The 13,612-nt window shown below is 42.1% G+C and overlaps 1 protein-coding gene across 1 annotated transcript in view; it reads right to left on the reverse strand.

Annotated features, from left to right (window-relative positions):
• ANTXR1 (ANTXR cell adhesion molecule 1) overlaps positions 1-13,612 on the reverse strand; it is a 317,311-nt gene that overhangs the window by 180,312 nt on the left and 123,387 nt on the right. The window contains exons 9-10 of the mRNA XM_073569123.1: positions 4,765-4,825; positions 3,982-4,080 (exon numbers count right to left, since the gene is read on the reverse strand). Of these exons, the coding sequence (XP_073425224.1) occupies positions 3,982-4,080; positions 4,765-4,825 (160 nt within the window). The remainder of the gene's footprint in view (positions 1-3,981; positions 4,081-4,764; positions 4,826-13,612) is intronic.

Here is a 13,612-nt window from a genome sequence, read left to right on the forward strand (position 1 = left end):
ATTTTATCAATTGTGTAATGAAGTAAATATAAATGTAATTCTGTTAAGTTTATGGTATTATCAATCAAAATAATCTGCCCCATTGTGACCGTGGTAGGTGTGGACCCATTGTGCCATTGGTCGGGCTTATCCTGGAGGGGCGTAACTAAGTGACTACCTGGTCTTCATTAGAACACCTGATGGTGAGGTAGGCTTGGGCCGAGGTCAGGGTGGGCAGCACAAAATCAAAATATGAAGCCGGGGTCAGGAAAGGAGAGGTCAGACAAAACAAGTAAACAAGCTGGGTCGGTAACAGGACAAACATGTACCTAGTTAGATAACTAGAGTTGGACTGAAACTAGAAACCTAAGTTCAAGCAAGGTGTGAAGGGAAGAGCTGCCAAATATATCCGCTGCTGGCAGGGGATAGGTCAGAGAAGCAAAACTCTGCAGGACACAGCGGATTAAATTCCTACAGACTCTGGCTGCATCTCCCTATAACCAAGTGGAGACTCTTCAGCCACATGGGGACATAACAGTGCTGGGAGTGCACCAAGTGGCAGTTCAGCACAATGGCCTGTGCCAAAGGCCAGGCTTATCCTGGAGGGGTGTAACTAAGTGACGAAAAAGATAAATTTCAGCTCACCTCTTGTAGGTTCGTAAGAACTATTGAAAAGCTCTGAGCGCGGACACGTCTCTGCCAGGACGTATAATGACTCCAAGAAAAGGAAGAAAGGTCCAGCTCCAGAAATTTAAAATCCAGGATTTTTATTGTATCATATTTAAAATACATTCATGGCTGCTTGTGATCAAGTAACGGCAACAAAGTTCACCGCATGGGGATATTCTCCAGGTCTCTGTACGCGTTTCGAGCACAAGTGCTCTTAGACTTTGTTGCCGTTACTTGATCACAAGCAGCCATGAATGTATTTTAAATATGATACAATAAAAATCCTGGATTTTAAATTTCTGGAGCTGGACCTTTCTTCCCTTTCTTGGTGTAACTAAGTGACTACCTGGTCTTCACTAGAGAAACTGATGGAGAGGATAGGCTTAGGCCATTAGGCTAGCCACCAGGTGCCACTCCAGGGCAGTCCCTGAACCTGCAGCAGCTGACTGAAAGGTCAGAGTCACAACACGAGGTACAGAGGGCAAAGAAAGAAATGTGGTCAGATATTCTGAGATCGGGGCAGGCAGCACAGGATCAAAATACAAAGCGGCGTCAGGAGAGAAGGGTCAGACAAAATGAATAAATAAGCCAGGTCAGTAACAAGAGAGACAAAACAAATAAGAGCCTAGATAGATAACTAGAGTCAGGATGAAACTAGGAACCCAAGTTCAGGCAAGGTGTGGAGGGAGGAACTGTCAAACATATCCCCTGCTGGCAAGGGAAGAAAAAAGTCTGCAGGACAAAGCGGATTAAATTCCTGCATGCCTGGCTGCACCTTCCTATAGCCAGGTGGAGACTCTCCAGCTACATGAGGATGCAGCAGTGCTGGGAGTGCTGCAAGAAGTTGTTCAGTGCAGTGACCTGACACTGGGAGGAGCAGAACAGTGAACACAGTGAGTAGGACGGCTCTAAGAAGGCATGCAAGTTACCGCCGTTTCACTCGTTTACTAACAAAGCTAGTAAGACTTACATGGCAGTCAATGCTTCGTGAGAAAAAGGTGTGCAAATTAACTCTCCTCCCAGAAAAAATGGCTGTTCTTTAGTCTTCTTACTGGAGGTAACCACTACAGTTGTACAATTTTATAGTTTTATAGTTTTTAAGATGTAAGGTAGACTTAAGTCCATCAAGTTCAACCTATAGCCTAACATGTTGATCCAGAGGAAGGTGAAAACCTCATGGGGCATACATTAGTTAGGGGATTAATTCCTTTCCGACTTCACATAATGCAATCAGACTAGTTCTATGGATAAACGGCCCATCACAGAATCCAGCGCACATAACTTGTAATATATTTTTTAGAGAAAAGCATCCAGGCCCCTTTTGAATTTTAGTAGTGAATCAACCATTATAACATCATGTGGCAGAGAGTTCCTCTCTCTCACTGCTCTGACAGTAAAAAATCACCACCTGTGATTGTGATTAAACCGTCTTTCCTTTAGATCTTTAGATCTAGAAGATGCCCTTTTGTCACTGTCACAATTCCATGAGTAAAAAGATAACTAGAAAGATCTATGTACTGTCCCTTCATATATTTGTGCATTGTAATAAGATAGCCTCTAAGCCTGAATAACCCCAAGTTTTATAATGATAACCTGTCTTGGTATTGCAGTCCATCAATTCCCTTAATAACTTTGGTCACTCTACTTTGTACCTGTTCAAATTAGCTATGTCCTTCTTATATACCAGAGACCAAAATTGTACACATGATCCTAAGTACAGTACTATGTTCTTCTTAAACAGCAGAGACCAAAATTGTGCACATGATCCCAAGTGTCGTTGTACTAGTGACTTGTATAGAGGCAAAACTATGTTCTTGTCATGTGCATTTATTCCTCTTTTAATGGATCCCATTATGTTATTTGTCTTTGCAGCAGCTGCCTGACACTGCTCACTAAAGTTGAATTTGCTGTCCAACCATATGCCAAAGTCTTTTTCAGTGACAGTTTTTCAATTTAATATAAAATTGTACATTTTATTTCCTCTGTCCAAGTGCAAATCCTTATTTTTATTTACATTAAGCTTCAATTGCCATTTCTCAGCCAGCTTATATAAATCCCTCTGTAACATTAAATTATCCTGCTCTGTGTTGATCAACTTGCAGAGTTTAGTATCATCTGCAAACATTGAAATTCTATTCTGTATGCTCTCTACAAGGTCATTAATAAATATTTTAAAAAGAAGAGGGCCCAGTATTGACCCCTGGGATGCCCCAGTGTTAACAGTGACCAAATACAAGTGTGTTCCATTAATAACTACCCTTTATTTCCTATAATTGAGCCAGTATTTAGCCCAGTTGTACATAATTTTTCCTACACCCATTAGTCTCATTTTATGTACTAGCCTTTGGACAACATCCATTGCATTTACCTGGTCCAGTCTGGAACTTACCTTGTCATAAAGGTAGTTTGAAATACTCAATCCCTCATAAAAATTCTTTGGACCCTGATCTAACAATCATGTTGGTAGTACATGGCTGCTGGACAGCGAGGGATGGGGCACCTCCTAACAACAACCTGTGCATATCCCTAAGCTCCCCTAACTCCCTATGTGGGTCCTTTCCCCTGCCGCCGCCGTCACATGCCTAGTCCCTAGCTGTCACTTCACAATACCCTGGCTAGTTCACTGGCCGGCAAGGACGCTAGCTTCACCACTGCAGATGGTATCAACACAGGGAGTAGTGACAAGCATGAGATAGAGAAGGAAAGGAACAACGAAACTTAGCTCCAGCCTCTGCTGCAAAGCTCCACTTAGCAGAGAGTACAAAACCAGGACCCCAAACTCGACAGAAGCAGCAGATACACCGCTGGCACCAGAGAGCTCCAAACTCCTAGGCTGGTCTTCAGAGACACTCTATTACCAACTGTCAGTTGATGCATCATGCGACTATTTAAAGGATGTTGGGAGTGATCACCACCCACATCAGGTGACCAGCATCAAAGTAGCTGCCAGTAAGGAAACTGACATCTACCCTTGCTGGCCCAAAAGTAAAAACAAAGTTTAAATTAAAGTAGAACCAGAGCTGTCATGACTCCAAAAACGAATTGTGACATTCTGATTAATAATGACGTTGAGGGGGCCCAACGAGTCCGAAAAGGCAGTGCTGACACTCCTAAGTAGTAGGATGTTTTCAGGACTTTGATCTTAGCATAATAGACTACCAACGTGGCTGCTGAACCAGGATCCTAAAAATTTTTTACTAGCCACAACATAATGTAATATTTGACCCCAGACAAATTCCCTAATTACTTAGTTTTTTTAAAAAATTATATGATTTAATAAAAGGCATTTATTCATTGAAAGGAGACATAATTAAGAAATGAATATACACTTACTGAGGGAAGTCGTATCATTGATTCTAAAACTGCAGAGAACTCGATCTACATTCCGAGCAAATCGAAATCCATTTCCTCTTACAACCACTTGAAAGGACTCTACAAGCAGATGTTATAAATCACACACATAAATGTGAGAAATTGATTGCTATTTACTTTCTTTTTATAAAACCTCTGCTACTTTCTACTAGTCAAACATATATGCATACATTTCAGTAATTTATGACATCTGAGCAGTAGATTATTTCATACATCACATAGATAACATCCCATGGTCCACATATACAATCCTCTCTAGCCCCCAGTGCAGTTTTACAGCTTTAACTCATGGAAGCGAATGATGATGCTGCAATCGAGCACAGCTTCTACTAAGGAGTCTGATCGCTGGGACCGACACTGATAGGCAGAATGGTTGCACTCTTATTTCCATTGGAATGGAGTGGCAGTGCGCATGATTGGCCGCTGCTTCATACTTTCCCTTCGTTCAGATTTTTCTGGCTGCCCCATAGAGAATGAAGGAGGTGGTATTCCGCATACTCATTGCCGCTCCATTTTGTACCGAGGATAAAAGTGCCCCTTTGGGGATGAAAGTTCCCTCTTCTGCTGATTGATGTGGCTGATTGGTGTGGCTTCCGGTGGTTAAGACCCCAGCCGATTAGTATGCCACCACCAGTCCTTTGGATGCTTGTTTTCAACACCTCTAACCTGCAGTGTATGCTTTTAGCTACTAATATTACCAGCCACAATTCTAGACTGTTTCATAGTGTGATATATGGTACTTACCTCCAGCGCATATACTGGAAGGCTCCGCAGCTAGAATTTCTATACAGGACATCTTTAGGATCTGCATGTTACAGAAGGATATCATAAGCTTAGTTTTATAAAAGTATTTTTGTTATATAGTTATTTTTTGTTAAAGCCTTGCCATAAAGAGAATAAATATATATGTATTAAAGTGAATCTGTCAGGACATTTGGCCTATCTAAACTATTAATATGGACATACAGGTCAGACTCCTGAAAAAGTCCTACCTGTATGTTTCATATCAGATTCCTTGTTGAGAAATCATCTTTTATTACTTTATGTAGATGACCTCTACCAGGCTATGGGGAGGATGCTGCCTGGAAGATAACACTGCCTCCTGAGAATATGCAAACTAAAAGGGGAGTTACCAGTATGAGACAAGCAACTAACACAGAACAGGAGAATTGAAATTAGTTTTCTTGCAAAAACATTTTTTGCAGCTCTTCAGCTCTGCTGTATTTTAACAATATTACAACCCTGTCTGCCCGTAAGATGGAAGCTGAGAGGAACCTGCAGATGTGCTAGGTATAATCACACATGGCTCCGAAATGAGTTCAGAAGAGCAGACAGAGTACAGCAGAGCTAAGCATTGTCTTATTACAAATACAGCTGTAGGTCTCCTCTCACAGTGGACTAAGCTCTAGTGTACTCCCCTCCCTTACAATGGTTGCCAGTAAGATGGAAGCTCAAGAAGAGTTATAACCAGGTACAGCTTTGTAGTGGGATCAGGAGAGCAGGCTGTCAGTCATCATTACATATCACACTGGTAATGCCCATTTTCATTTAAAAGCAGATTCTCGGGGAGATATTTGTCTGGCCCATAGATCTTAACAGTTAATTTACATATAAAAAAAATGTGGATTTATCTTTTGTAAGACTACGGATTGCTAGGGATCATTTTATTCAACTTTCTATGACTTTCATGCTCATATAGACAGCTCATGAGGATTAATCATACAGATAGAATATCTTCAACAACCCCCATCCAGTATATAGTGTTCTGTCTTTATTGCATAATAGACTGAGGAAACCCAGTACCAGGCCTACTGACCTGACTACATAGCCAGTAAGGTGCCAGTCAAGCAGTGGGAATGTGGGGTTGGTGTGGAATAGAGCCAGGTAGACAAAGGCTTGGCATGTGCTCTGATCATGCCCATAGCACTTAATCCTCGTTTACATATGAACTAAAACAGTGATTTTTCAATCAGTAGGGAACAGATTTTGAAAATAAAGAAGTTGATGACATTATCTTTCAGAGCTCAACATGACCATATAAATACTTTGGAGGGTTGGATTGTTCTGATAGATTCCCTTTAAAAATAATTTTAATTACCGGTACACATTAAAGGGAACATGCCACTCAACTCATGCTGCTCAAACCACGGGCAGCATAAATGAATGCCTGGATGCACTAAGGTCTAAGGGATAACGTTTCTCCTTGTGGACAGTGACATACTGGCTCTTCTATGCCAATGTAAGGAGGCTTATTTCAGCTGTGCAATGCTCCTCTGGAAAATTTAATGTGCAAATTGCCTCTTCAGAGAGGAAGAGGACTTGAATTCTATAGCGCCACCTGTTGGAAGCAGCAATCCTACAAGTAACTCTTGACCCTTTAATGAACCCTGAAATGTGAGTTAGGATAAAAGCCAAATCAGAATTTGTTTCGGGTATTGCCCCTCCTCAGTGCAAAGTATGAGAACTGATTTGCCTATTTCTCATACTTTGCACTGATGACGGGCAATACCCAAACACACTGTCTGTAAATTGAGATACTGATTTGGCTTTTATCCAAAGTCACATTTCAAGGCTCATTAAAGAGTCAAGAGTGACATGTAGGATTGCTGCTTCCATCAGGTGGCGCTATAGAGTTCGAGTCCTCTTCCTCTCTGGAGAGGCAATTTTGATACACTAATGCAGCCTGGTATCTTTTTTTTTCTAAAACACTGACGTTTCAGATAAAGCTTAGTTTGAAGATATGGCAAGGGACTATAGGGAGAGAAGAGATTGCTCTGGTTACAGGTGACGGACATGTCTCTCTCCCTGAATACTTAGTGAGAGACATGTCAATCACTTGGAGCAAAGTAGGGAGAAACCAGTCAGGGTTAGTGCTGGACTGGGCTCATCTCCCTCTATGGTCCACAATGATTTTCACGCTAGGTCTTCTCTGAAATACTGGAATGTTTTAGAAAAAATATACAAGTCTGCAATTGTGCCGCCATGATCAGATTTAGGCTGCTGCATTTCAGGCAGGATTCGAGTTATGGCTTCCCTCTAAACATTTTACGTCTGGCTCTGAGCACAATTCAGATCATAAACATCTCTAATTCAAGACTAATCCTGACTGGGCTTTTCAAGGACAAGAAGAAAAATAGTAACTAGAAGTTGCAGACCCCTATGCAATAAGCCCCTCTCTTGTCACCGGTTGCCACATAACATAAGAATTGCATCTACTGTATACTCATGCCAATAGAGAACCAGTTGTGCACTCATTTTACTAAGTTTCACATCTCTGTATCCTATGAAAACATTTGTCACCGGAAATATGCAAAATATGCCTGCAGATATAATGGCTGTTGAGAAGACTAGTCATGGCTCCAAATAAGAATGCCTTCACTTAACAGTGCCTAGATTTGCACATTTTTACATCAGAGAACTTTTAGCAGCACATAATCTGCACAACAAATAATTACAAGAAAATATGTCCGATATCCATTTATTAGGCTGTAATCAATTATAGCCACTTCTGTATATTTCTAGAAACTCAATTATATACAGTATACAGAATATATATTTACCGTATATATACAGAGGTATTTTCTTTTCTTTTAAGCTGACCTATGTTGATAATGTGGAGATAAATGCTGACGACCTGACTCCCAGTGGACACAAAACAAGCAAAAATGTGATTTTCGTTAACTGGGATGTGTCATACTTTTAATACACACACACACACAACTACGTACAAACACACAGTGTATACATATATGTTCAAATACACAGTGTACACTCACAAACACATATATATATGCACAGAAACACATGCGCACATACATACATTCATGGTGTATACACGTACAGTACTGGATGAAAGTGTTGGCGCCCTTGAAATTGTTTCAGTAACTGAAGTATTTATCCCAGAAAATTATAGCAATAACTCATGTTTTATTACACACATGTTTATTTCCATTGTGTGTATTAGAACAACGCAAAAAAAACCAGAGGAAAAAAAATGCAAATTGGACATAATCTCACTCAAAACCCAAAAATGGGCTGGACAAAATTGATGACATCTTTCCAATATTGTGGCTAAACAACTTTGTTTCAAGCACAGTATGTGATGCTCGTTCAAACTCACCTGTGGCAACTAATAGGTGTGGGCAATATGAAAATCACACCTGAAACCATAAAAAAAGGGCAGAAGTTGACTCAGTATTTGAATTGCATGTCTGTATATGCCACAATAAGCATAGAGAACAGAAAGAGGAGAAGAGAACTGTGTGAGGACTTTAGAACCAAAATGGTTAAAAAAAAAAAACAATCTCAAGATTGCAAGTCCATCTACAGAGATCTTGATGTTCATTTGTCCATGATGCTTAGCATAATCACAAAGTTTACAACCCATGTCACTGTAGCTAATCTCCCTGGACATGGATGGCAGAGAAAAATTGATGAAAGGTTGAACTTGCAACGCAGGATAGTCCAGACGGTGGACTCTGTCTTGCCAGTGAAAGCTTTGCTTCCTAGTTCCTTGGGGACGCTGTGCTGAATAGACGTTCGTTGTTGCTACTGAAGATTGTTGCGTGCTGTTTTGGGTGTATGCTTTCCTCATTGTCCTATTCCCATTTGGTTGGTACAATTTCCTTCCCAATATACCTCTTTACCTTTGGTGATTGCTTGTATGTTTGCTGCTTTCTGTTATCCCTTTTTTGCCTTTGTGTCTTGTTTACTTAAAGTTCTGTCCAAAGCCTTATGGGTTGGGGAAGGGTACAGATCAGTGGCTAACAGGAGCACTGTTATGAATGAGTCACCGAGGAGGAAAAAACAAAAAGCAAGCTAAGCCCAGAAAACCGGAGAGGTTTAACTAGCAGATTGCAGACCCCTGATCCTATCACACAACTAGCAGTAGCCGTGGAGCATGCCTACAGTGGTCCTAGACGCCTAGTCACGGCCGAAGAACTAAATAAGCCTAGAGAAAGAAAGGGAAAATCTAAACTGCCCCAGAGCAGACCCCAAAGCAATAGACAGCCCCCAACATGTATTGTTGGTGAAACAAGATGAAAACACAAACACAGATAGAAAGATAGGCTGAGCAAACGATGGCGCCCTCACTAACTAGAAAGAACAGGAAAGAAAAGCTGCTATCTGCAATCACGCAAAAAACCCTGCCAAAAAAAGTCCAACTCATCGCTAGTCTTTAATTCAGCACTCAGGTATATTCTGAAGACAAAAGAGATCAACTGATCAGAGACAAAATGGGGATTCAGCCCAGTCCCAGCCAAGGCTGGCTGAACACAAAAACTAAGTAAACCAGACAAAAACTCATATGAACAATAGCAGAGAAAACTTAGCTTTAAGAAGGCAGGAACCAAACTGGAAACCAGAAGCCACAGTCAGGAGAAATCACCAGCAAGAAACTAGGGAGTCGGCTGCCTTAAATCCAATCAGAAACTCCTGATGACCAATCACAGTCCTCTTCCTCAGGTGGCCGGTCTCTGCCATTTAGATCAGCTTCATTACCTCCCTTCACCAACAGAGGGAGTCCAGATAGAGAACTCACTACTCCTCTGTCAGCACAGCCAGCTCCATAACCCTCACCAGAAGCCAGAGGCAAACCCGAAAATGAGCTCCCAACAGTACCCTCCCCTTGAGGAGGGGTCACCGAACCCTCATCCACGCCACCGGGCCGATCAGGATGGGCCCGATGAAAAGCACAAACCAATCTATCGGCATGAATATCAGAGGCAGAGACCCATGAATTGCCCTCCTGGCCATAACCCTTCCACTTGACCAAACACTGGAGTCTCCGTCTAGCCAGATGAGAATCCAGTATTTTCTCTACCTCATATTCCACATTACCTTTAACCAATACATGGTCAGGAGGTGCCGCCATAGGAACTACTGGCTCAACATATCTCTTCAACAGCGACTTATGAAGCACGTTATGGATCTTAAACGTAACCGGAAGAGCCAATCGAAAAGAAACCGGATTAAGAATCTCCAAAATCTTGTAAGGTCCAATAAATCTTGGCTTGAACTTTGGAGAAGCCACCTTCATAGAGATATTCTTTGATGACAACCAAACCATATCACCCACTTTAAACCGGGGACCAATGGTCCTATGCTGGTTAGAAAACCGCTGGGCCCTTTCCTGGGAGAGAGACAACTTATCCACTACTTGGTCCCAAATCTGCTGCATTCTCTCCAACACAGTGTCAACACCTGGGCAGACTGAAGATTCCACTTGACCTGAAGAAAATCGAAGATGAAACCCAAAGTTACAGAAAAAGGGGGACATCAAAGTGGCAGAACTAGTTCTATTATTTAAAGCGAATTCGGCCAAGGGCAAAAATGAAACCCAATCATCCTGATCAGCAGATATAAAACATCTCAAATAGGACTCCAAAGTCTGGTTTGTTCTCTCCGTCTGCCCGTTGGTTTGAGGGTGAAACGCAGAGGAGAAGGACAACTGAATTCCCAGCTTGGAACAAAAGGCTTTCCAGAATCTGGAAACAAACTGAACTCCTCTGTCCGATACAATGTTCTCAGGAATCCCATGCAATCGAACCACCTGTTGTAAAAACAAGGGTACCAACTCTGAGTAAGATGACAACTTTGGGAGTGGTACAAGATGGATCATCTTAGAGAATCTATCACAAATCACCCAGATAACAGTCATTCTCTGAGAGACAGGAAGATCAGAAATAAAATCCATTAAAATATGGGTCCACGGCCTCTTAGGCACCGGCAAGGGCATCAACAACCCACTAGAGCGAGAACAGGATTTAGACCAGGTACAAGTCCCACAGGACTGCACAAAATTCCTGACATCACGAGATAAGGCAGGCCACCAAAAAGACTGACTTACCAAATCTCTGGTACCAAAAATACCTGGATGACCAGCCAATGCGGAGCAATGAACTTCAGACATCACTCTCTTCCTCCACTGGTCAGGAACATACAATTTTCCCATAGGACAACGCTCAGGTTTGTCCTCCTGGAATTCTTCCAGAGCACGTCTCAAATCGGGCGAGATGGCGGAAAGAACTACCCCCTCACCTAGGATGGTAGTAGGCTTGGTCACAATAGGAGAATCAGCAAAGAAACTCCTAGAAAGGGCATCTGCCTTAACATTCTTAGTGCCTGGAAGAAAGGAGACCACAAAATCAAAACGCGTAAAAAACAAGGCCCACCAAGCCTGTCTAGGATTCAAGCGTTTGGCCGACTCAAGGTAAATCAAGTTCTTGTGGTCAGTGAGGACCACAACTTGATGTCTAGCTCCCTCCAACCAATGTCTACACTCCTCAAATGCCCATTTCATGGCTAACAATTTCCGATTCCCCACATCATAGTTGCGTTCAGATGGGGAGAACTTTCGGGAAAAGAAGGCACAGGGATTCATTTTAGACGTCAACGGATCTTTTTGGGACAAAACAGCTCCTGCACCAATCTCTGAAGCGTCTACCTCCACCTGAAAAGGAAGTGAGACATCAGGTTGCCGCAAAACTGGAGCAGAAGGGAACCTCCGCTTCAGCTCCTGAAAGGCCGAAACAGCCTCTGAAGACCAATTCAGCACATCAGCACCCTTCTTACTTAAATCAGTCAGTGGTTTAGCAATACCAGAAAAATTAGCTATAAATCTACGATAAAAATAAGCAAAACCCAAAAACTTCTGGAGGGCCTTCAAAGAAGTGGGTTGCACCCAATCATAAATGGCCTGTACCTTGGCCGGGTCCATTTCAATAGTTGACGGAGACAAAATAAATCCCAAAAATGAAATCCTCTGTACACCAAAAAGGCACTTCGATCCCTTAACATAGAAGGAATTCTCACTCAAAATCAGGAACACAGTCCGAACATGTTTCACATGAGAATCCCAATCCCTGGAAAAGATCAAAATATCATCCAGACAGATGATCAAAAACTTATCCACAAAGTCCCGGAAAATATCATTCATGAAGGATTGGAAGACAGAAGGGGCATTACTGAGCCCAAATGGAATCACCAGGTACTCAAAATGTCCCTCCGGAGTATTAAACGCCATCTTCCATTCATCCCCATGCTTGATGCGAATAAGATTATACGCCCCCCTGAGGTCAAGCTTAGTAAACCAGCAAGCACCTTTAACTCTGGAGAATAAATCAGAAATCAGGGGTAACGGATACTGATATTTAACCGTAATTTTGTTGAGGGAACGATAGTCAATACAAGGCCTTAATGAACCATCTTTCTTGGCCACAAAAAAAACCCAGCACCCAAGGGTGAAAAGGATGGTCTAATATGACCCTTCTCCAACGACTCCTTAATAGAAGATCGCATAGCCTCGTGTTCGGGTACAGATATATTGAAAAGTCGACCCTTGGGAAATTTACACCCCGGTCTCAACTCAATTGCACAGTCATAACTCCTGTGAGGAGGCAAAGACGCAGACTTGCTCTCACTAAATACATCATAAAAATCAGCTAAATAGTCAGGAACATCATGTGACTGGGGAGAGGTGGAGAAAACAGGAGTGTCGCAAAGAGCACACCGACAACCCCAACTCACCACAGACAGAGATTTCCAATCCAAAACCGGATTATGGATTTGCAACCAGGGAAAACCCAGAACAATGGTATCATGTAAATTATGCAACACCAAAAATCTGCAATTTTCTTGGTGGTTTGGGGCGACCCGCATTATCACCTGGGTCCAAAACTGAGGTTTATTCTTCGCCAAAGGAGTAGCATCAATACCCCTCAAAGGAATAGGCATCCGCAGAGGTGTCATAGGAAAACCACAATGTTTAGCAAAATCCAAGTCCATCAGATTCAAGGCCGTTCCTGAATCCACAAAAGCCTTCGCGGAAAATGTGGATAAGGAGCTGATCAGAGTAATTGTCAAAAGAAACTTAGGTTGCACACCACCCACAGCAAAGGTGTGTGCAAAATGTTTCTCTTGTTTAAGGCAGACAGAAATAACATGAGAGGCATCTCCACAGAAAAAACACAGCTTATTACGCCTTCTAAACTCCTGACGTTGCGCCCTAGACAAAACTCTATCACATTGCATAGGTTCAGACATTTGTTCAAAAGGTGGCAGTGCCTCCCGTTTAGTCTTGCGTTCACGTAAACACCGATCAACTTGAATGGCTAATGACATAGAATCATCAAGACCAGAGGGAACAGGAAATCCCACCATAGTATCTTTTAAAGTTTCAGACAAACCCTTCCGAAAGAGAGCTGCCAATGCACTATCATTCCATGTAGTAAGGGCCGCCCACTTTCAGAATTTCTGACAGTATAACTCTGCAGAATCCTGACCCTGGTTCAATGCCAATAGGGCTCTCTCAGCTTGATCAATAGCATTAGGTTCATCATATAACAACCCCAAGGCTTGAAAAAATGCATCCACATTAGTCAAAACAGGATCTTCAGGTGTCAAAGAAAACGCCCAATCCTGGGGATCGCCGCGCAGCAAGGAGATGACAATTTTACCCTGCTGAGCAGAGCTCCCTGATGAGTTAGGCTTCAAGGCAAGAAATAATTTACAATTATTCTTAAAATTCAAAAATTTAGACCGATCCCCAAAAAACACATCAGGAGTAGGGATCTTTGGTTCAACAGCATGT

The sequence above is a fragment of the Dendrobates tinctorius genome, unplaced genomic scaffold (assembly GCF_039654945.1).
Source record: "Dendrobates tinctorius isolate UK_male_01 unplaced genomic scaffold, ASM3965494v1 ptg000022l, whole genome shotgun sequence".
Taxonomy (NCBI): domain Eukaryota; kingdom Metazoa; phylum Chordata; class Amphibia; order Anura; family Dendrobatidae; genus Dendrobates; species Dendrobates tinctorius.